The following is a 24712-nucleotide window of genomic DNA, read 5'->3' as shown; positions in this document are numbered from 1 at the left end:
AGACATCGTTGTGCTATATTACTGCTTCTCTGAGTGAATATTCAATCAGGACCACACAATGTATATGCTGTTTCTGCTGGGAAAGGACAGGAAACCATGACTGACAATATTCTGCCAAAATGTGAATGTTACTACTTTTAATAGGTTCAACACGGGCAAACAGGATGAACTGAACTGTGGAATGATTAAACAGTGGATTTTAGCTGTAACTCCTATCCTACTTTGTTTTGATTTTAGGGCTCTAGACTAGATGATCAGAGATGTGCACCACCACCAATCATCACAAAAGGACCAACTGTACCTGATGAAGATTTTTTTAGCCTTATTTTGAGATCCCAAGGGAAGAGAATGGATGAGCAGAGAGTCTTTCTACCCTCTGATTTGAAGAGGGCAAATTCTAATTAATGGACTTCTTCAAAAGCACACAGAAGAGAAACAGATGGATTGTGTAATACTGGAATTCCTTTTTTTTAATAATACAGGAAACAATGCCTTTAAGGGAAAAAGTTTATGGTACAGTTACTGCTGCCACAGCTTGAAAAAAAACATATCTAAAAATGTTTGTAAAAAGCTCTATAGAGCACTGTTTCAATTTTCTCTCTGTAAATATTTTTTTGTTTCGTATGGTTTAGTGTTTAACGGTACTTTTCACATGAGCTTATGGAAAAAAATCCAGCTAAAATTATGTAATTAAATAGGAAAACTCTAGACTTAACCTCAAAAGTTTTTCTAACATCTAAGAAGTATAGAATGTTCCAAAACAATTGACAAGTATTTTGTTTTTTTAAAAAACACACATGTGAAAAATAAATATTTTCATACTAGCTAAACCTGCTGTTTTGTCTGTAAGTAAATGAACTGATCCAAAGAGAATGCCGTTGGTTCTTAACTCTGATAAGTTCCTTTTGTGGTAAGGTCCTATCTCCTACCCACCCTGGAGTTTTTTCAGCTATTCTAGTTATTTGTTGCTCCCATTTGTTAAGAGAAGTCTTCCATTATTTCCTGCCTGTTATTGGGTTTTTGTTTTGTTTTTTGGCGGGTGGGGTGGGGGCTAGATTGCAGGACTGTCATGGCTGAAGACGTGCTCTCTCTGTCAGAGAGCTTGCTTTGCATGGTCCTGTCTCCTTGAGGGACTGGGAAGAGCAACCCACTTGAGGTTATTCTCCTACCTTTGAAGAACATGAACTTAGGTATGAACCAACATTCCTTTTCCACGCAATGTTCAAGCCTTCCTCATGCAAAACATGACACCTGGTAAAAATTAGTTCTTGATCTTGGGGTAGGGGAAAGTCACAGCTAAATAAAAGTTCTCCTGTTGAACCTAAATAACAGCTTTTACAGATACGAATATAAAATAAATTTCATTAGTAACATTTTGTAAGAGTTTATTTTGTTGGCAAATATTAACTACAAAAAAACTTAGCATAAATTTTAAAAGCATTTTACCAGTAGAGTCCCTTTTCAAATTACATTATTTTCTCATTAAATGTTTTTAAAATGTGTTGAAGTGGTTGTATGGAAACAAAGGTGCTTCATAAATATAATTTAGGTCTTCGAGAAAAAATGTGCCCTGATACCAGTATGCAAAGAAGTTCTATAAGAATGAAAACTGACCAAAGTAGATTCACAAACATTTGTTGGTTAGCAGAGGCATTTAAAAAAATCATTTCCCTGGTATAAGGAGGTCTATCAGGAAGCAGTGTTCCTCTGTTTTTGTTCCTGTAAATGAGAAGATTTAAATGAGAAGCATACTTTTAGTAATCTGTAAAGGGCAAAACCACTATCCTGGTACTTTTTGTAATGGTAGAAGGATAAAACTATGACATCTTCAAACACAGACTACAGTGCCATTGTTTTTAAATGTATAGGAGGCCAAGGCTCACTGCTATGCCAACCTTTACCCCAGCTAGCCCTTCCCTATTCCCTCCACTCCAGATGCATTTATGTTTGCACACATGCAATTTAAACTCTACATGGGGAAATGAGTTTTGGTGAGAATTGGTGATGGAAACTGAAGCAGAACATTGCTGCTCTCTTCAGCTTAATATCATCTTCCACCGTGGCCAAGATGCTGTTATTTAAAGAATGCTGTCAGTCTCATTAAACACACTTGGGCAAATCGCTCTAGGCAGCTGTTTTTACCAAAGAATCTAACTAATCCTATGCACCATTACTCAAACTTAGTAGGACTTGTTCTCAAGTAAATATGAACAGAACTGGGTCATAAGATTACCATCTAATACATCCAGTAATACAGAAAGTTGTTGAATAAGAGCACTGGGAATGGGGCAATTGGTTTGTTTTTGTTCCTGTTTTTTTTATATACAGTGGTACCTCGGGTTACATACGCTTCAGGTTACAGACTCCGCTAACGCAGAAATAGTGCTTCAGGTTAAGAACTTTGCTTCAGGATGAGAACAGAAATCGTGCTCCGGCGGCACAGCGGCAGCAGGAGGCCCCATTAGCTAAAGTGGTGCTTCAGGTTAAGAACAGTTTCAGGTTAAGAACGGACCTCTGGAACAAATTAAGTACTTAACCCTAGGTACCACTGTATTTTGGGTTTTAATTTTGTATTTTTTGGCTGTGAACTGCCCTGTGATCTGTGGATTAAGTGCAGTATAAAATTTAATTAAAATAATACCCTTAGATCCTCTACCAACAGCATAAGTTGGATGCTCAAGTTTCACAGTACTAAAAACACTTACCCTGAACATCTTGTCTATGCTAATTTTCACATTTAGTTTGTCTCTACTATGTCTTTTATTACTCTTATTATCTTCAAATCATTTGTTCTACAATTCAAATATAGCATGTGTCTAATGCTAAGGAAGTGGCTTGGGCATTTCAGTCTGCATGCTCCAATTGGTTCAGTAAAGAATTTACTCTTCCCTTAAGTTATTAAATATTCAATATAGTACAACTCAAAGATCATGATACTCAAGTTAGATCCATTCATTTTAATTGGACTACTCTTAAGTAGAATTTAGTTGGATATAATCCTTTGATTTTAAGTCTGAATAAAACAGCATTAGTCTACTAAGCTTGATTCTAGTAGGAATCAGATACCTAAATGATTTAAGACTTCAACTCAGATTTGACACATTCTTACATTCTCTGAATTTGATAAATAAATTTGCCTGCATTACCGAGCTTTTTGAAATGGTTATATAAATAGCTGAAATAAGGCAAGAGAGTGCATTCTTAAATCTCCAAACCCTGTTTGAGTGTAGGCAAGATTATGCAGCCTATAATGTAACATTGTTATTCTCAAATTGGCAGATAATAAAGCAAGTCCTCAAACTGCTTCTTTGTTGGCATTTCTGTGCAGGTCTTTCCAGCCTCTGCAGCAGGCAGACGAGGGAAAGACTTCTGTGTTTGCTCAACAATGCTACCTCACTAGGAAAGGCAGAATTGGCTGAGGTGTACATCCCCTTTCTGTGATACACAAAATATACTGTATGTTAAAACTTACTGTAAAGCTCAAATGTTCTACAATCTTCTCTGTAGGTTCTTCTAATTCACATGAGTGGCTCTCTCTCTTCTTACATCCTGTTATATCCGGAACTTCTTGCTGCACACTCCTGTCCTCTTTAAAGTTACATTTTGTTTCATCTTCATTGCCTCTTGTAAATTCTTGTATGTGGCTAGGTCTGTCCAGTTCAACCAGGCTTTGATCTGTGCTGTTCTCTATTCTATCAGTAGCTTGATCACCTGGTTTGGTATCTAATCCACTCTGCAAGAAGTAACATATCACTGAATTTGTGGAACAATGTTAGGCCATCAAAAATCAACAAAAAATACGAACAGTGCAATCCCATACATTTATTCTCAGAAGTAAGTTTCACTGAGTTCAATGGGGCTTAGTCTCAGAAAACTGGATATAGGATTGCAGCCTTAATGGGGTCTCTCAATCTGTTATTTTAGTAACGGTTTTACTGTGAACGGTGGTCCTCTTTGGGTATATGTATGTATCTTAAGTGAGATTTGGCCATTATCTCAAAACCCTGCAACAACAGATTTTGTCATACTCAGTTCCATTCTGTGAGCTCAGCAAAGACCCTCTGATGCACAGAAACAGAACTGGACAAAGAAAAACCACTAAAGGGGACACAAATGACTCTCAGTGAGAACAAGGTGAAAAGAGGGAAATAGTGTGCTTGTTTGCTTGAATATGTGCATTCTATGTATGTATCTTGACAGCCCTGTGAATATTCAAAGAGTGCCAGTTGGGTAAGGAGGGGGAGTAATAGTCCAGTAGCTAAGAGCTGAGAGGGAAAGATAGCTGAGACATTGCGGATGTTTTTTTTTTGAATGTGCCAGACACAGTAGAACATATGCTTTTCTACCGTCCATTGTACAACCAGCTACGCAAATGCATGCTATTCCCTTTTTTGGGGTAGTCTAACATCATGGCACAATGAAAATATCTGATTCTATCTGTATGACATTAACCCGGAAGTAACTGGAAGGGTGGCTGAGTTTTTATCTATAGTATCTCTCAGAGTGGTGAATGGCACTATTTAGCGGGAAGAAACTCCAATGAAATTCCTCATTATTACATATATTTACATGGCTGTTTATTTGTATATATTTTAAATTTTTATACAGTGGTGCCTCGCAAGACGAAATTAATTCATTCCGCAAGTTTTTTCTTCTTGCGAGTTTTTCGTCTTGCGAAGCACGGTTTCCCATAGGAATGCATTGAAAATCAATCAATGCGTTCCTATGGAGACCGCCTTCAGACCAGGTCCGGGGACAGAGGGGAAGGCGCGCGGTGCATCCCCTCTGTCCCCGGACCTGTTCTGAAGGCTGGCGGCGGGGAGAAGATGGGACAGAGGGGAAGCGCCGCGCTCCTTCCCCTCTGTCCCCGAAGACTGCGGGGCTGGCAACGGGGAGAAGCGATCTTCTCCCCGCCGCCAGCCTTCAAAAGAGGTCCAGGGACAGAGGGGAAGTGCCGCGCGCCTTCCCCTCTGTCCCCGGAGATTGCGGGGCTGGCAACAGGGGGAAGCAATCTTCTCCCCGCCGCCAGCCTTCAGAACAGGTCCGGAGACAGCGGGGAAGATGCACTGCGCTTCCCCGCTATCCCCGGAGCTTGCGGGGCAAGCTTCGTTTTGCGAAGCAAGCCCATAGGGAAATGCGTCTTGCGAAGCGGCTAAGAAAACGAAAAACTATTTCGTCTAGCGAGTTTTTCGTCTTCCAAGGCGTTCGTCTTGCGGGGTACCACTGTATATGGATGTTTTATGATGGGCTATATTTGTAATGCCTAATAAAGGTTTGGTGAGGTAAGATAGAGAATAAAACTAGATAGCACAGAATAAAAGCTCTTCTGCCCTTTGATCAAAAAGGCAGTGATCAGAGAGATAAACAGGTAGATAACGGGGGGGGGGGGGGAGGCAGTAAAAAATCTGTGGAGACTAAAAGGCTCCTCCCTTTAATATAAAACAGAACTATGACTACAGAAAAGGATATAAGCAGAAGGAGCATATAAAGACACCAGGTCTGAGAGAGAAAACAGAGAAACTTCAGAAAGAGGCAATCAACTGGGCCTGCTCCAAGCAAAGGCAGAAAACGAAGTGAGGTCTGACAATATCTGTTATGTCGTAGGGCTTCCAGGCTTCAAGCTACAAGAGACATCCAATACCCAAGGGAGAAAAGTTTCTTATAAATAACAGTCTGAAACATCTATTAAGTAAAAACATAATATCAATTTTATATTCAAACATACTAGGAATTAAGTGTTTTTCTTAGAACATTTCATTTAGTACCCCGCCCAACATATTATCTATCAACTTACAGGACAGTCTTCACTGTTCTTTTTTTCTCTTTTTGTTTGTAAATTTACTTCCTCTGAAGACTGAAAAAACAAGGTGAATTAAGGTCATTAAATAATTATGGCTACAAACCCCCAGCTAGGTCTCACTGAAATGAATGAAACTGATTTCTGAGTAGACATGTTTAAGTGCACTATACATCTTATTAAACCTAACGCGTTTTAATAAAGCCAGCTCCATGCATTAAAACAACTGAAAATGGTTTTGCTCCAACTGGCTTTCCCAGCTGGATAAATGGGTCTTTACCATGAGTGTCTATTTTGTTAGGATTTTAGTCTTGCTTTAAATTTATTGGCTGTTTTTGATACTCCTATGTGAAAATTGTGTTAAGGTGTTTTTTAGAAGGCAGTTACAAAATTTGTGCATCCCTAGTTGGTAGTTGAGGTGCCTGTCAAGAATTGTTTTTAATGCAGATTAAGCCTCCTGAGTTAATAACTACAGAAAATTGAGTTATTTTTCCTCATTATTTGCAATAAAGATTCCAAACTGAATTGTTAAATTCCCATATACATCTCTTAAGAGTATAGTTCTCAAACAGGAGAGAACATATTGGCTAGCCCTTCCGGCCCTGTCCAGGTCATGCAAATTACCAACTTCCTGGACCTAGGAACTACTCATCCACAGAGCTTCCATTTTGCTAGGATTCTGGCTGTTTGTTAGCGCTTATCCAGTCCACCACTACATCCAGATACCAGACAACAGCCTTTTTTTGGACATTCTCAAGTCAGGAATTGCATAGAAACAGAACTGGGCATCATCAATGTACTTATGACAGCTTGGTCCAAAATTCCTAATGACCATTCCCATGTAGATGATAAATAGTACTGGAGACAAAATGTCCTGTGGCACCCATACCTGAAAAGACAAGGGGCCAAGGAGAACTCATCCAGTGATACCCTCTGGAACTGCCTCTGGAAATAAGACTGGAACCACTCAGAATAGTGCCTCTGATATTAATCTCCTGTAGATGGGTCCAGCAGGATACCATGGTTAATGGTATTGAAAGCTGACAAGAGCAACAGGGTCATGATTCCCTTGTCTCTTTCCCAACAGAGGTCATCCATTAGGGTGACCAAGGCAGATTCAGTTCCAAACCTGGGCATGAACGAGATTAAAAAGGATCTAGATAACCTGATTTCTCCAGAAACGCCTGTAGCTGCATCACCATAACACTCAAGGAGGTATTTGTGATTGGGGAGTTGTTGTTAAATACCACGGGGTCCAGGGTGGTTTTTTCCAAGATGTCTGGCATAACATCCTCAGGCAGAGATGCATTCATCACACCAAGATCCTACCTAGTTACACCCCTCTAGCTAGCTTTAACCAGCCATGAACGAAAATGGTCCAAAGGGCATCTTTTTGGGTGCAGACTCACAAGCACCCTGTCAATGCCATCCGGCTGCAAAAACTGAAAATGATTCCACAAAATGTGGCTTGATGGAAACTTCACTTAGGACTGCATCAATCATGGCATCTAGCTCACTACAGAGATGAATAGGCCTTCTTTGCCACTTTCCTTTCCACAGCAGGCACAATTATGTGCTTTAGCACAGGTTTGGTAATCTTTGAATTGGGACTTCCACCATTTGTGCTCCAGCTTCTAGCTAGCTTCTAGCTTCTTTCATCGAATGAAGTCCTGAGTCAGAACAGCAAGAGCAGTTTCAGTATAAAAAGTCCTAGGTTCTACAGCACAATGCCAGAGACTGCCTCCGCTTGCTTGGTCTGGGAGGCTGCTGGACAACAATATATATAGCACATCACCTGATTGCAAAACCTAAATATTACCTTTACTGAAGCATCTCCTCTGTCATAAGGTCCTCTCTTGATCGAGTAAATATTGTACGTATTCTCCATATTTTCTATAATGTTGACACCATTTTCACCTGCATCATTTGGCTGCAGATGTAGCATTTGTTCTTGTATTGCTCTGGTCCTTGGAGGAAGTGCAGGAGGTGGCTGTTTACCCCTTGGAGGAAGTGCAGGAGGTGGCTGTTTGCCCCTTGGAGGAAGTGCAGGCGGCTGTTCATCTGTTGGAGGAAGTGCTGGAGGTGGCCGCTTGTCTGAGTAGCTTAACATCCTTAGCGCATTCACTGAGCTTCCAGCCCCAAAGCAGAAACCCTACAGAAGAGACACCCTTGTAAGTACTCTGACAAACTTTGTTTCCACTCCTCCTTTTAACACAGGTTTTTACATTGTTTTGTTTTGAAAAGTAAAATTAAAATAAGATAATTTTTTCAAGAGATTTTCTTCATTATCAACTATTCTTAGTCAGACATAGTGGAAATAGTATTTCTGTAACTGCCCTATATAACAGAGAATTAAATTCTTGGACTTTCTTATATTCATATAAGAATAGAGCTTTATAAATGAGTATTACTTTTAGTCAGTCCACCTAACAGAAAATGCCAAATTATGTACCACTGCTGTGGCATTCATGTTAAATAATCCAATTTTCTATTTCATAAATCTTTAAATATTGATAATTTGTTTCTTTGTGTTCTAGAATACTTCAGTATGGAGAAAGATTATACTATCCTTTAAAAATAAATAGCTATTTATGCCCCAAAATATTAGCTGTAGATGTCAACAAGTTAAGTCTTCCTTATCTTCTAACACTTCTTTCTTAGGACTAGAAAGATCACCATTATACAATCACAGCTGCCTCTTCTTACACAAGGAGGTGGAACAACTGTGCTAGAACTAAGATGTTATTTCTGGAACTACCTTGTCTATCACTCACAGGTAAGTAGCTAATTGTACCCTAACTTCAGTCTTACTGGCGTTAAATTGTTGAGCAAATCCATTGCTAGTTGTATCTACTTTCACAATTTCTAATCCTTGTGTGCAATATTGGATCCCTCATGTGTCTGTGCATGTACATACCAAAACTGCTATTGCTATGATCACCAGCACTGGAATATGTAGCAGCAATGGAATCTCTTTCATGAGTGCTTTAATAAATTCACCAATTCCTTGACCTATGTGCTTCAATGGCTCTGTTACAAAATTGGTAAATGTAACAGCCAATGCCTAAAACCAAACAGAAAGTAAAACTAGAATGATAGTGAAGCTGTCAGAATCAAACAAAATACAAATGACTCAGTTAGAGAATACCTTTGTTGGAGGAACAAGCCAAATAGGATTCACTAATACGGTTTCATAATACTTTTGACAAGGATCATCTTGGAACGTCATCGAGCTTCTAAACCATTCTATAGTTAAAAAGCAACAAGTCATATAACTAACCACAAAAACAGCAAGTATATTTTGGCTGTAAGGATAAATAAATAACTAGATGTTTTCAGTGTGTAATAAGAAGTCATATATAGACAGTGAGGAGGACGTAAACACTTAACTATACTTCTCTTATCAAAGGAAATGATACAAGATCTGGAAGGAAATGATTTTCTAATATTTTCACCAACAGTCAGGGTATTTTAAAGTATATTTGGTAAACGGGGGGTAAGCCCAGTCTTGAGTAGAAGACATGGCTGAAGCACAATTTGAAGAACGGAACACACCCACCCCCAACCTGCCAGATTAGCATTTGGGCACTGTGGTATAAACCATTGAGCCTTGGGCTTGCTGATCGGAAGGTCGGTGGTTCGAATTCCCGCAACGGGGTGAGCTCCTGTTGTTTGGACCCAGCTCCTGCCAACCTAGCAGTTCGAAAGAACGTCAAAGTGCAAGTAGATAAATAGGTACCACCCTGGCGGGAAGGTAAACGGCGTTTCCGTGTGCTGCTCTGGTTTCGCCAGAAGCGGCTTAGTCATGCTGGCCACATGACCCGGAAAAATGCTCTGCAGACAAACGTCAGCTCCCTCAGCCCGTAAAGCAAGATGAGCACCGCAACCCCAGAGTCGTTCGCGTCTGGACTTAACTCTCAGGGGTCCTTTACCTTTACCGTATTAGGTAAGCAATGTAGCAAAATGGTAAAAGGGCTAAACAAATGGCAAATGGCACTTTCTTTCCCCAGGAGGAGGAAGTATCCATATCTTGGTCTGCTACCAAATAGTCCTCTTTATTTGCTTTTAGTCCTGCTTTGTTCTGATTAGGTACGTAAGTAAAATGTAACAGATACAGAGAAACTTGTTACTTTCCCTCTGTATTCTCTTCCCCAGTCCCTTTTCTCCTAGCCCTACAATGGGAGAGTGTAGGAGAGAAAGCTTTTTAGAAGTTTGCTAACCTAGATTATCAGACTCAATTCTCCTCCCAAATGGCTATTTGGTTTAGCAGCAGCACTAGAAGAGTGCACTGGGCTGAAAAGGCCAAGGGTGATGCTGAACTTCTCCAGTATTCATGTCTTCATTCCCCTTCATCCCACTAAAATGCCTTTCTCTGTCATTTTTTTAGATGTTCAGCAGACCTGATTCCCAGACCCTAGTCTATCGCCAAAAAAACTAGTTTGGGCTCAACAACAAGCAGACAATATGTCTTCTGTAGATATTTCAAGGAGCATATCCACCTGACTTGTTCAAAGACAATTACATTAAATTAATCTACCACCAGGAAAGAGATTCATTTCAGAAGATTATCAGTGAGCCAGCTGTATGAATGACACAGTCCAACTAAGCAAGCTGAAATGCTTGAATATACAGGCAATGTTTCAGGAATAATTATGTTTGACTCATTATATTGGCACAAGGAAGAAGTGACCCAGAGAGTAAAATCAGCAATATCAGAAATGTGATGTTGGCATCTGTCTGTCTCGACAGACAATGGAGTGTGCCGCCAGGGTGTGAAGCCAAATCTCTGCATTAGCAGCACTGAAGTGACCTTGCCGGAACACAAGCCTGAGCAATGTGTATGGAAGTCCTTGACTGTCTAGACAAAACCCTGCTCTCAGGCTCACTAATGTGGTCCAAAGGAAAACAAAATGTTTGGCAACAGCTTGGAAGCAGGAGTTGCTGGAAGGAGGCATACAAGGAGCCATCCAACCGTCTTAGGTACTCCACTCCAGATTTGTATAGGGTTTAGAGCCAATCTTAAAAATAAGCTTAAATGTTTACTAAAACAATCAATCAAACAAACAAACAAAAATTTATTTAACACCCCCCCCCAAATCTGGCTGGGTTTCCTCAGCCACTCTGGGCAGCTCCCAACAGAATAATAATAATAATAATAATAATAATAATAATAATAAAGCAACAAAACATCAAACATTAAAAACTTCCCTAAACAGAAGACATCTGCCTTCAGATGTCTTCTAAAAGTCAGATAGTTGTTTATTTCCTTGCCATCTGATGGGAGGGAGTTCCACAGGGCGGGCGCCACTACAGAGAAGGAAATCTGACATGGAAAGTTAGCAAGCAAAACAAAAACAGCTCACCTATTAGACCATCACTCCAGCGGATCTTCTCAGCACATACAGTATCAAATTTTCCCATTTTTGCCACTTCAGCTTGATGCTGAGCAAAGGCTACCTACAACAGAAACAAAAGGATTTTAACAATTTAACAAAATTGTTAAATCAATATCACTTTGGAATCTTTTTTTAAAAAGTGGATGAAAATCCCACTGCCATCTGTTTCCACAGAGCCTGTGGGAAGTTCCTTATGACTTAATATTTTGATATTTTTTTTGTACTGTATTAATGCAATTTGATGTTACTTGTAAACTGTCTTGGTAGGATTTGTATCCTAAAAGCAGGATATAAATACAGCAGTACCTTGGGTTAAGTACTTAATTCATTCCGGAGGTCCGTTCTTAACCTGAAACTGTTCTTAACCTGAAGCACCACTTTAGCTAATGGGGCCTCCTGCTTGCTGCTGTGCCGCCGGAACACGATTTCTGTTCTCATCCTGAAGCAAAGTTCTTAACCCAAGGTACTATTTCTGGGTTAGTGGAGTATGTAACCTGAAGCGTATGTAACCTGAAGCGTATGTAACCTGAAGCGTATGTAACCCAAGGTACCACTGTAAATTCAACTAATACACTTGCAAATGCAGCTGCAACTTTCATATACAATAAAACTGCATAATTCAAAGCTATTATAAGTCTACTTCTTAAAACATATGATTACTCAAAATAGATTGCACACATATAGCTCTTGAGGCCAAGCACTCTTTCTGTGACTGAGCCATAAGATTACTGAAAAATAGCAGAGGGGAAAGAGTCTGTTAGATCTGCTGCAGCACACTGTTAATTTTATAAGACTGGTACACAGAACAAGAAAAGTTGAAAACTACTGAACTGCTAGTAAATCATGGAGAAGGAAAGACCAATGTGCCAATCTCACTAGACTGTAACGAGAATGAACCCGACACTTTTAAAAATAGTTCTGCACAAGTGACCCAAAATAGCCCCTGATTATTACTGGATCAATATCAAAATGTGCCAAATAAGAACATTTTATGTTTTAAGGGTAACAAGTGTGGTAGCCTGAGTTTATATTGAGCCCTGTTCAGTTACTGAGCTAAATAGTGATTGGCACAATATTTTCTGTATTTCCAGGGCACACTGATATCCACTTCCCCATTACTACTTAATAAACATTAATAATTGTTTACCTTATATAGGTACATCCAGTTCCACCCAAAACTGATGAGAAAACTTACGAATAAAACACGTTTTAGCTGTGTAAACCAACCAATGCGTGTCCATAGTTCTGTAGCAACTATTACTGAAATGCACACTAAACACAGAAGTACCTTTTAGAAAACAAGAGATAAAAAGAGAGATAAATTGCAAAAGAATTATAAAAGCCAAGACCATTTAAAATGGGAGGAACCTACATTTTTAGCATTGAAGCATTTTTAGCATTTATCTGATAATAGACAAATCTTCCATTCAGCTTCCGCTTGAGGGAATCATGAGCAGTATGCATTAAAGGGATCATGGGGTGGGGTGGCAGCAGCCTCATTTTGGTTTCTTGAAGTAAAACTGAACAATGTGGAACCATTATCATGTTGGTGAACATTTATTAAACCTCATATTCTAACAACTATAACTTCTTTTCATTTACAATAGCTTGATGGCAGCCAAATGTGAATTGAAATTTAAACAGATGCCATTCAAATCATCACTCAGCCATGAAGCCCGCTGGTGGATCTCGGGCCAGTCACTACAGTGGTGCCTCGCAAGACGAAATTAATTCGTTCCGCAAGTTTTTTCTTCTTGCGAGTTTTTCGTCTTGCGAAGCACGGTTTCCCATAGGAATGCATTGAAAATCAATCAATGCGTTCCTAGGGAAACTGCCTTCAGACCAGGTCCGGGGACAGTCTGTCCCCCGACCTCTTCTGAAGGCTGGGGGGGGGCAAGGACTTCTCCGCTGTCCCGGGGCGATCTGAAAATGCTGGCGGGCGGCAGCGAACGCTTCGCTGCCGCCCGCCAGCATTTTAAAAGCTCCCGGGACAGCGGAGACTTCTCCGCTGTCCCGGAGCGATCTGAAAATGCTGGCGGGCGGCAGCGAACGCTGCGCTGCCGCCCGCCAGCATTTTAAAAGCTCCCGGGACAGTGGAGACTTCTCCGCTGTCCCGGGGCGATCTGAAAATGCTGGCGGGCAGCAGCGCAGCCTTCGCTGCCGCCCGCCAGCATTTTCAGATCGCCCAGGACAGCGGAGAAGTCTCCGCTGTCCCGGGAAGGCAGGCGGGGGGGAGCAAAGACTTTTGCCCCCCGCCGGCCTTCAGAAGAGGTCCAGGACCTCTTCTGAAGGCCGGCGGTGGGCCAAAGTCTTTGCTCCCCCCCGCCTGCCTTCAAAAGCCACCGGGATAGCGGAGAAACGCGCTGCGCTTCTCCGCTATCCCAGGAAGGCAGGCGGGGGGGAGCAAAGACTTTTGCCCCCCCGCCGGCCTTCAGAAGAGGTCCAGGACCTCTTCTGAAGGCCGGCGGAGATTTCCCTATGGGCTTTCTTCTTGCGAAGCAAGCCCATAGGGAAATTCGTTTTGCGAAGCACCTCCAAAACGGAAAACTCTTTCGTCTTGCGAGTTTTTCGTTTTGCGAGGCGTTCGTCTTGCGGGGCACCACTGTACCTCTCAGCCTAACCTACATTACAGGGTTGTTGTGGGGATTGAAGAAGGGGTAAACAATGTGTAACACCTTGACCTCCTTGGGAGAAAAAGGTGGGGTATAAATGCAACAAACAAATTTACTTTAGACTTTTGCAGTACATACCCCATGAAGCTGCACTCAAGACAATGCTACAAATTTTGAACTGATTCATATCCCTTTATTTTTGCACACCCAGACATAAACGTGGTGCTGAACTCATAGTAGGAAAGCAGTCATGGCTAGTGCGCTGAAATTTGGATCACAAATTAAGCAGTCCTGACCTACTACTGCTGCCTGAAAACATTAAAAGACTTTATGTACTCAGCCTTCAGTGGTACAAAGCACTGCATATAGGTTTTATCTTTTACTGTCTGGTGCAAGCAAGGTACCCATGACTATATTGGCTGTAGAAAAACACCTTACTGCAGAAAAAATATCTCACCATAAAGACATTGTATGCATCAGCCCCAAATGTGTCCTCAAACTTCCATTTCCAAACTTCAGCATCATGATGCCTAAAGTTAATCAGAATATCACTGAGTGCATCATCCAAAGCAGCTGATTTCCAGCCCTCTTCCTTAAGGAACCTGTTGATTTCATTAAATGTCTGTCTTGTAAGGATGATCTCAGCATCATAATGCACATCTCCAGTGTTATCATCAGGCTAAAAAACAAGGCAACACAGTTGAATTGGGAACTGACATTTCTTGCAGATAATAACAGACAAAGTAATCTGACTGTTAATCATAGCTAAGCAGAGCCTTACTAAATCAAACTGACTGACTGCTGTAGTGACGAAGTCAAAGAGCAAAGAATTCTTATACAGTTTATGTGGAGGTTACATTCTAGGGATTACACCTATAGCCAAAATTATGTATAGTGAAAACACATTGGGTTCAATGGCGGGTGGGACTGTTATTCTTTTTCTCCAGATGCTCCCCGCCCCCCATTAAAAAAATTATTTTGCCAAGCATGTAAAGCTGAATGTGCACAAGTTAAATGCATGTAAGTCGCTGTACAAGGACTAGTCTGTCAAATAATACCATAATTAGGATTTCTCTGCTTAATATTTTCTAAGTACACATTCACCTACTCTAGTCTCAAAACCAGGGCAAGCCCAATACATTTTGGCACCTAAGACGAACCACAAAATGGTGTAGCCCCCTGCTCTGCCAAGGAAGAACGGGCAAGTGAAGATCTACATCAGCAATAGCAGGTAATGCATTCCTTGCAGGCCAGATGTGCTGCCTTTGTGGATCTTGTCGTGTGAGGCAGTCGCCTCACCTTACCTCATGGCTGGACCGGCCCTACTCAAACCTATTACCCAGATTCACAGCTAAAGCTGTTGATGTATATACAGTACCAACAGAAGATGGGAGTTCTGTGAAAATCATATATCAAACCTAATACTGTAGTTATAGAAGTCCTAGATCCAAGAAGGGTTTATTACAAAAAAAAAACAAAACCATACACACACACACAAAAAAAACCCCACCAAAAAACCAACCCCAGTGCCAAGGACTGGTTTGGCAAACCTTTCGCAGCCCAAGGGCAGCATTCCTCCTGGGCAACCTTCTGGGGACTGCATGGCAGTGGTGGGTAAGGTTTGAGGCAGAAAGTAGGTACTGTAGAGCAACAGATACAACTCTTACCCTTTTTATAGTTGGCTACATTAAGAGGTTTATACATAGCTCTCCACCATCCAAACAAGCAAGCAAGCAAGCAAGCAGGCACGCATGTAAGCAGCATTAACACAGCTCAATGAGACAGCTGAGTTAAGCCAAAGCACTTGAGGAAAGGATGTGGCCTGGGAAGGAAGCATTGCCTGGGAAGAATCCTGAGGGCCAGATAGGAACACCTTTGAGGAGGAGGGGGGACATTCAGCCCCAAGGCACCTCTAAGAGACTTTGCCCAAGACAAATCTATAGAAGCCTACAGAATCAAACCCATCTTATCCACGAATATAGAATGTTTTCATGTTTTATGTAAGATTACATGTTAGCCACATGAAAGCAAAGTAAAAGGAAAAAAAGAATAAATACATGGTTGGGTTCTACGTATTTCCCCATCTTACTTACAATTCCCCATCTTAACATCTTACTTACGATTCCCCATCTTAACAATGAATGTGCTGCTTGCATAGGACACTGCTAAGAATACATTTTAATCTTTAAATGAGCAAATGTATATAGCAATAAGAATGCTGGCTTATTCAGATACTCACAAGACCAAGTCTTCCAGCTTCAATTAAAATCTTATTCAAATATCTCTTAAAAACATGGATGCTATTGTTTTCATATAACTTGGCTTTATCTTTCTTTTCATATTCTTCAAGCTGCAAATATAAAGAGTTTCAATATCACATTTTACCAATCTTAATTCATATAGTATATAATACGTATACTGTGGCCAGACAATGCCTTAAAGGTAAAGGTACCCCTGCCCATTGTGCGCCCATCTCACTCACGAGGCCGGGAGCCAGGGCTGTCCGCAGACACTTCCGGGTCACGTGGCCAGCGTGACAAAGCTGCATCTGGCGAGCCAGCACAGCACACGAAAACGCCGTTTACCTTCCCGCCAGTAAGCGGTCCCTATTTATCTACTTGCACCTGGGGGTGCTTTCGAACTGCTAGGTTGGCAGGCGCTGGGACCGAGCAACGGGAGCGCACCCCACCGCGGGGATTCAAACCGCCGACCTTTCAATCGGCAAGCCCTAGGCACTGAGGCTTTTACCCACAGCGCCACCCGCGTCCAAGCAATAATTCATTGTACAGTGGTACCTTGGTTTACAACTATAATCCGTTCCAGAGGTCCGGTTGTAAACCAAAACAGGTTGTAACCCAAGGCACGCTTTCGCTAATGGGCCTCCCAAAAAAAATGGTTTGTAATCCCAAAAAAGGGACACACACTTCCAGGTTTGATGTGGTTGTAATCCAAACTTGTATGTAGTCATGCAGATGATTGTGCTGTAAATGTACAAATCTGCACCTGCTGATGTCAACAATGAAACTCTGACTGGTCTTAATAAAATCAGATTGTGGACCAAATAATTAAGAGTATTGATTCTTACCACCACCTATCAATATGAATGCTTACCCAATAATATATTTCTGTGAAGGTGATAGACCAACAAGATCTGAATTTATGAAAATAATATGTAAACAATATTTTCATAAATAAAGCAATATATTAAATATGAAGCATCATACATGCAAACAAACCTTAAGAATTAAAGAATCTAGTTGCTTTTGGCATATGGAAACATCCACAGTATTTTCTTTTACCACTGATTTTTGGGGAACTTTCTTATCTTCAGAATCATCCTGGTTCACCTGCAGTAACTGTAATCATAGGCATTTCTTAATATTTCTACTGTAATTTATAGACCGGAAATCTCATATCAATATGGTTGCTTCATTTTGCATATTTATTGGGAAAAGAGTAAAGAGAGAAAAGGTAGAACTCAACAAAATTTGTCACTCATTGCTGCTGAATGCATGAACAAGAAATAATATCAACAAAATAATTTAACTAATTATATTGTTTGTAGTATAAACATGCTAACCAAATATGTATTTTCCCTCCCATTTACTGGGTTCTCAGCTCACTGGTACTTTGTGTAAATCTAACTGGAGCGATGCAAATTTCATAATATAATAATAATTTATTATTTATACCCTGCCCAAACTTCCCTAAACAGGGCTGCCTTCAGATGTCTTCTAAAAGTCAGATAGTTGTTTATTTCCTTGACATCTGATGGAAGGACATTCCACAGAGCGGGTGCCACTACCAAGAAGGCCCTCTCCCTGGTTCCCTGTAACTTCGTTTCTCACAGTGAGGGAACCACTAGAAGGGAGTGGAGATGCTCTTTCAGGTACAGTGGGCCGAGACCGTTTAGGGCTTTAAAGGTCAGCACCAACACTTTGAATTGTGCTCGGAAACGTACTGGGAGCCAATGTAGGTCTTTCAAGACTGGTGTTATGTAGTCTTGGTGGCTGCTCCCAGTCACCAGTCTAGCTGCCACATTCTGGATTAGTTGTAGTTTTTGGGTCACCTTCAAAGGTAGCCCCATGCAGAGTGCATTGCAATAGTCCAAGCAGGAGATAATCAGAGCTCCTGCAAGACAATCTGCGGGCAGGTAAGGTCTCAGCCTGTGTACCAGATGGAGCTGGTAGACAGGTGCCCTGGACACAGAATTGATCTGCACCTCCATGGACAGCTGTGAGTCCAAAATGACTCAGGACCAGGGAATCCTCCACACCCGCCCTCCCCGTCCCCCCAAAACAGTATTTCTCTGTTGTCAGGATTCAGCCTCAATCTGTTAGTCGCCATCCATCCTCCAACCTCCTCCAGGCACTCACACAGGGCCTTCACCGCTTTCACGATTTGAAAGAGAGGTAGAGCTGGGTATCATCTGCATACTGATGAACACCCAGCCCAAACCTCCTGATGATCTCTCCCAGCGTCTTCATGTAGATGTTAAAAAACATGGGGGAGAGGACGGAACCTTGAGGTAACCCACAAGTGAGAGCCCAGGGGTCTGAACACTCATCCCCCAACACCACTTTCTGGACACAGCCCAGGAGGGAGGAGTGGAACCCCTGTATAACAGTGCCCCCAGCTCCCAGTTCCTCTAGATGGTCCAGAAGGATGTCATGGTCGATAGTATCAAAGACCGCTGAGTGATCCAGCAGAATTAGGAAACAACTTTCACCTTTGTCCCTATCCCGCCGGAGATCATCAACCAGTGCGACCAAGGCAGTTTCAGTCCCATGATGAGGCCTGAATCCCAACCAGAAGGGATCCAAATGGTCCGCATCCTCAAGGCGTGCTTGGAGTTGTTCAGCAACCACCTGCTCAATCACCTTGCCCAAGAATGGAAGATTTGAGGCTGGGCAATAGTTGGCCATATCGGCTGGGTCTAAGGATGTTTTTTTAAGAAGCAGTTTAATAACCGCCTCTTTCAGCGGGTCTGGGAAGGCTCCCTCACAGAGGGAAGCATTCACCAACCCGCAGAGCCCATCGCCCGGCCCTTCCCGGCTTGCTTTTATTAGCCATGAGTTTCCCATATTCACTGGGAGTCCCATGCCAGCAGAAGTTGCCCAGTATCCCCTTCAAAACCACAATCTGTGCACTCAAGAGAGGATGTGCATAGAGAACTGTCCCAAACCCTCCTGTCCACATGGTGCTACATGTGCAAATGGAAAAGAAAATACCAATGAAATGTGGAAGAGTATTTGGCAGCCTTCAAAATCAACCAACCATTACTTCCTTCCAATCTCTTTTTTGTAATTATTCTGTTTGAATCTAAAGATGCAATCAGAGCTCAGTAAGACACCCCTATCAACTAATAAGTTGATCATTAGGACAGAATGGAATCGTTCCAGTAAGAAAATACAATGCTCAACTCTAGGTTTATTAATTTGTTGCAGTATGTGTTCTGTAAGGGAGGCAATCCAGACATCCATGGTGAGCAGGTTCTTTAAAGGGCATCAACTAAACCATTTACTGAACAGCAACTCAAATTCAAAATGTGTACCTTATCAGGCTTTCTCATGGTTCCTGAAGCTGCATCATAGTTCAGCATGTCTGTTGGATCAATCCAGTCATCATTTTGAGTTTCACTCCCTCCTATCAGCAGGATTACACACAGTATCAAAGGAGCTAGCATCATCTGTCACAAAACACAATTGATGGTTTTAGCAGAATCAAAATCCTCTGGGACAAATTGAACTATTTGGTGACGTAGGTAATTTGCCTATGTCATCTGGTTACTCTAGTTAAGGAACATAGAAATATAACTTAATTTACTTGTTAAACTTGCACCCTATCCTTTATGCAAGTAACTCGAGAGTGACATATAAAGTTATCTCTTACAGTCCCCATTAAATTCTACCCACTTAGTTTCCAAACACCTTCAAAAACTTGATCTGCAGAATAATTTTACGTGAACATCAGATTAGATTAACTAGTATGTGTGGAAGTCTGAGGTTGCACACTCAAATGATGGTCATAAAGTCTAGTAAACTTTACCCTAAATCATGGTTGCGAAACTCTGGCATATGTATGGACAAAGGCAAATCTGATAAAAGCAAGCTGTATTAAGCTGCAGTTAAACTTAACTCATATTACCCAAGCCTGACCACTGATATGTTTTTAAAAACAAAACCCAGTCTTCCCATTGACTGCTAGGAGTTTCATAGACCTATTAGTGCCATTCAAAGAATGATACCAATATCCACCCACAATTTAAAAAATACAGTGGTACCTTGGGATGCAAACGGGATCCGTTCCGGAGCCCCGTTCGCACCCTGAAGTGAACGCAACCCGCATCTGCGCGTTGCTGCTTCCGCGCATGATGCCATTTTGACCGTCTGCGCATGTGCGCACAGAAGAACCCGGAAGTAGCGCACTTTGTTACTTCCGGGTCGCCGCGGAGTGCAACCCAAAAATACTGAACTTGAAGTACATTTATCCCGAGGTATGACTGTAGGAGACTTAAGGGCCGTCACATGGAAGAGAGAGCATGCTTGTTCTCTCCTGCTCTTGAAGGTAGGACTTGAGGCAATGGCTTCAAGTTACAAGAAAGGAGATTCCAGCTAAACATCTGGAAAAACTTTTTGATAGTAAGAGCTGTTCAGCAGTGGAACAGACTCCCACAAGAGGTGGTGGACTGTCCTTCCTTGGAGGTTTTTAAGCAGAGGTTGGATGGCTATCTGTCATGGATGCTTTAGCTGAGGTTCCTCCATTGCAGGGGGTTGGACTACATGACCCTTGGGTGTTTTCCAACTCTAAGTTTCTATGATGCATATATAGGGTGGGACATGTTCGAAACCTAGGCCAGACATCAGTTGGGAAACTTAACAACACATTTACAGGGTTCTGGGTGAAATATAATAACTTATAACTCCTTTACTAGTGTGCCACTTGCTAGACAACTTTCTAAGAAAGTCTGGCTGGCATTAAAAAAAGAATTTCACCAAGACTTCTCTGCACACAAACACATTACAGTGGTGCCTCGCAAGACGAAATTAATTCGTTCCGCAAGTTTTTTCTTCTTGCGAGTTTTTCGTCTTGCGAAGCACGGTTTCCCATAGGAATGCATTGAAAATCAATCAATGCGTTCCTATTGAAACCGCCTTCAGACCAGGTCCGGGGACAGTCTGTCCCCCGACCTCTTCTGAAGGCTGGGGGGGGGGGGACAAGGACTTTTCTTCCCACCGCCAGCCTTCAGAAGGCTGTTCTGAAGGCTGGCGGTGGGAAGAAAAGCCCTTCTCCCCATCTCCCACCCCGCAAGCTCCGGGGACAGGAGGGCTTTCCTCCCGACTGCCAGCATTTTAAAAGCCCCCAGGACAGCGGAGACTTCTCTGCTGTCCCAGGGAGATTTTAAAATGCTGGCGGGCGGCAGCGAAGGCTTCGCTACTGCCCGCCAGCATTTTCAGATCGCCCCGGGATAGCGGAGAAGTCTCCGCTGTCCCGGGGGCTTTTAAAATGCTGGCGGGCGGCAGCGAAGGCTTCGCTGTCGCCCGCCAGCATTTTCAGATTGCCCCGGGACAGCGGAGAAGTCTCCGCTGTCCCGGGAAGGCAGGCGGGGGGAGCAAAGACTTTTGCCCCCCGCCAGCCTTCAGAAGAGGTCCAGGACCTCTTCTGAAGGCCGGCGGAGATTTCCCTATGGGCTTGCGAAGCAAGCCCATAGTGAAATTCGTCTTGCGGAACGACTCAAAAACGGAAAACTCTTTCGTCTTGCGAGTTTTTCTTTTTGCGAGGCGTTCATATTGCGAGGCACCACTGTATTTGTTAACAGCAGCATTTTTGATTCTCAAAAAGATTTGCAAGTTTTGTGTCAAAGAAATGAAAGACAGTGTTTTTTTCCTTATTGCAAAGCAACCTCACATCCCCTCTTATCTGCACACACTCCTGCCTACCTGTCTAAATATGGGCAGCGTACTATGCTGCTGGCAGTCCTCCTCATTTCAATGCTGCACAAGAACAGAAGAGCCTGCTGGATCAGGTCTGTTCTTGCAGCAGCCAACAATCAGAAGGTCTGTGGGAAGCCTGAAAGCAGAAGCTGAGCATAACAGCAGCATTCTCCCCACTCATGGTTCCCAGGTCACAGCAACTGGGGGTTCAAACAAGTAGAGATAAGCCATTGGTAGGGAACTAACTACAGTCAAACATAACTATGTATAAGTGCATGAAGGCATTAAGACCAGAGATGTCTGTTCCTAGACTCAGGCATGTAACTGACCAAAGATGATGTGCCTAAGCAAGTTCCAAGCTTAGAGCAGATGTTTGAAGCTATCTTTCTGTATTTTCTACCCACTAGTATTCTGCCTGCGTTCTCTTTGCTGCTGCTTGGATAAATGAATGAATCTCTGACCTTTGTAAGCAACACATTTTAAACTTACCTTAATAGCATACAGTCAGTTCGCTGCAAGATGGGTAGAAAGAATGCTGTTTACAAGCAGGCTAAATAAGATAAAAGGGTCTAACAACATAAAGCTATAGAGCTGCTTGACTTTTGTTAATTTAAACTCTGCTACTGGAGGCTCTCTCCTGCTAGCAGGGACATAGCTAGGGGGTTGGTCAGGTTGGACCACGCTAAGGGCACAGTTGGGGGGCGGGGCGGATACAAAAAAAAATGCACCTCTCTACTCTGGCTCGGAGTGGGAGCCATCGCAACAGCCTTGCCCGGGGGGGGGGGACCTCTCCCCAGTCTGGCCATCAGAGCGCAAGGGATTGCGGGGGGATCCATCTCCTTGCCCAGAGCGCAAGGGAGCCCAGCTATGCCTCTGCCTCTTGGGAGTGAATTTAACCCGGCATTTTGAATCCAGGCACCCAGATTCTTTTGTTATTTACTCCCCTCCCCCTTCAACCCCCCCCCCACATACCTTTGGGTCACAGACGGGGCTTTTTCAGCCAGAAGTCGCCCGAACTCAACTCCGGCACCTCTCAGGTGGGCACCACTGCCATTATAAGAGAACAAGGGAGGCGTTCATAGGGATTTCCGGTTCCTCTTTTTTCTAGAAAAATAGCACGGGTCACGGGGATTTGTCTTTTCCTCCCCCCACACCATGGATAGGGTTGGCCACGGCCACCGAAAGCGAAAGCCGCTGCTTTGAAAAGCGGCGACAGACTCACTCCCGCCCACACCCCTGACTGCCTGTGAGGGAAAACGCTTCTCGCCCGCATTAGACGCCGTGCAACCGTCTTGGGGGGGGGGAATGAAAAGGAGAAAGCGGAACGGCAACCCTGGAGAGGGAAAAGGCCCCGGGGGAGGACGACAGCAGGAGGACCGAGGCCACGACCACTGGCTGGCGGGGCGTCCCCGCCTGAGGGAAGGAGGCGACGGACGGAGGAAAACTGAGGAAACCACCACGCCCACAACCAACGAACACACAACCCCCACCGCCGCGTTAGCAGCGCGCGCGCACCACCTGAGGGATTCGCTTCGCCAACCGCCAACGGTTCCTCGCGCTTTTAAAAACAAGCGAACGAAGGCAACGGAAGCCTCGCAACTTCCGGCGGCCTCGGCTCAACCGCGCTTCCTCGGATCCGTGAGCTCGGCCGTCATCCGCCTCGGCCTGGCTTTCGGTGCCTTCCTTCGCTCGCGCCCCTCGATCGGCGGTCGACTTGGCTCGTCTGCCGCCGGCGCTCTGATAGCCGCGTGATAGGGCGGTGGCGAGGTTGGGATGCTTAAGTTTATATCCGTTTAGCTCGGCGGGGCTTTCTTGTCTTGACGAGATGCGCGCGGGGTGGTGCTGCAAAAGAGAGGGCAGTTCTTCCAGCCAGAGTGCAGAGGCAAAGGCATCGCATCTTATTTCGAAGTAGAGTGCTTTTGGTCTTAAACTGATAGGTTTTACTTTTATTGCAGCAATAACAGTGCTTAGCCCATTTGCAAAACTAAGCAGGGTCCGGTGTGGTTTCAAATTGGATGGGGGACCGCCTGTTGAGATACCTGCATTGTAAGGGGGTTAGACTAGATGATCCTGAGGGTCCCTTCCAAATCCATGATTCTGCGAAACCCGGGACTCTTATGCAGAAGACGGAATTGCAGCTGGTGTACTACAAAACGGCTGAAAGGTGTAGTAGCCCTGTCCTTGGCGGGCGGGCAGCCCTTTAATTTAGAAGTACCCACTGATGGGGACGCGGGTGGCGCTGTGGGTTAAACCACAGATCCTAGGACTTGCCGATCAAAAGGCCAGCGGTTCGAATCCCCTTGGCGGGGTGAGCTCCCGTTGCTCGGTCCCTGCTCCTGCCAACCTATCAGTTCGAAAGCACATCATGTGCAAGTAGATAAATAGGTACCGCTCCAGCGGGAAGGTAAACTGCTCTGGTTTGCCAGAAGCGGCTTAGTCATGCTGGCCACATGACCCGGAAGCTGTACACCGGCCAATAAAGCGAGATGAGCACCGCAACCCCAGAGTCGGCCGCGACTGGACCTAATGGTCAGGGGTCCCTTTGCCTTTACCTTACCCACTGATGGCAAATTTTGTTTAACTTCCCTCTTTTGTAACATCCTCAAGCTTCATTTAAGCTGTGTAGGTTTTGTTTTTGTTTTTTAAAGTGTATTGTCTTTAATATAGTAAAACTTTTAAAGAGGTCCGTTACAGAACAGTTGCAGAACAGTATGTGCACCTACCGTTCTCTATTAATCTGTGTTGTCTTTTGTTGAGTTTTCAGGGATTTGTTTTACTGGATTATTATATAGTCCACCAAAACTGAGCACCTTTTTAAAGGGAGAACAGTGACACCCACAGGAGATAGACCAGCCAAGATTTTAGGTACCGTAATCCTGTAATGCACTGGTTTTCCAACTGGTGGATTGGGAGAGTTTCAGCCTGATCTAAGTGGGGTCACAACAGCAGCATGCAAATATATGTTAAATGATG

At 43.3% G+C, this 24712-nt stretch overlaps 2 protein-coding genes and 1 long non-coding RNA gene across 17 annotated transcripts in view; 2 read left to right on the top strand and 1 right to left on the bottom strand.

Moving 5' to 3' along the window:
- GPSM2 (G protein signaling modulator 2) overlaps nt 1-1371 on the top strand; it is a 37261-nt gene extending 35890 nt beyond the window's left edge. For all 6 annotated transcript variants that reach the window (XM_053391546.1, XM_053391543.1, XM_053391540.1 and 3 more), the window contains one exon: nt 238-1371. In XM_053391546.1, the coding sequence (XP_053247521.1) occupies nt 238-405 (168 nt within the window). In that variant the 3' untranslated portion in view covers nt 406-1371. The remainder of the gene's footprint in view (nt 1-237) is intronic.
- On the bottom strand, nt 1040-23362 carry CLCC1 (chloride channel CLIC like 1). Of its 10 annotated transcripts, none has more exons than XM_053391551.1 (15): nt 23258-23350; nt 22712-22786; nt 21746-21939; nt 19360-19494; nt 17042-17161; nt 16045-16155; nt 14263-14484; nt 12341-12481; nt 11161-11254; nt 8946-9043; nt 8715-8861; nt 7617-7949; nt 5795-5854; nt 3473-3733; nt 1743-2309 (listed from the first exon to the last, which is right to left on the bottom strand). In XM_053391551.1, the coding sequence occupies exons 4-15, from the start codon at nt 19492-19494 to the stop codon at nt 2181-2183; spliced, it is 1851 nt and encodes a 616-aa protein (XP_053247526.1). In that variant the 5' UTR covers nt 21746-21939; nt 22712-22786; nt 23258-23350; the 3' UTR covers nt 1743-2180. The 10 variants fall into 10 exon arrangements, with proteins under 10 accessions (XP_053247528.1, XP_053247530.1, XP_053247532.1 ...); XM_053391552.1 differs by having other exon boundaries at nt 21746-21875; XM_053391550.1 differs by having other exon boundaries at nt 23255-23311.
- LOC128415403 (uncharacterized) lies at nt 7880-11167 on the top strand. Its single transcript, XR_008330943.1, has 3 exons — nt 7880-7968; nt 8459-8573; nt 10185-11167. It is a non-coding gene; the product is annotated as an uncharacterized LOC128415403 (long non-coding RNA).
- Nucleotides 23363-24712: the final 1350 nt, after the last annotated feature.

The sequence above is a fragment of the Podarcis raffonei genome, chromosome 6 (assembly GCF_027172205.1).
Source record: "Podarcis raffonei isolate rPodRaf1 chromosome 6, rPodRaf1.pri, whole genome shotgun sequence".
Taxonomy (NCBI): Eukaryota; Metazoa; Chordata; class Lepidosauria; order Squamata; family Lacertidae; genus Podarcis; species Podarcis raffonei.
Note: the sequence above shows the minus strand (reverse complement) of the source record. Positions and strands in the feature narration are given on the sequence as shown.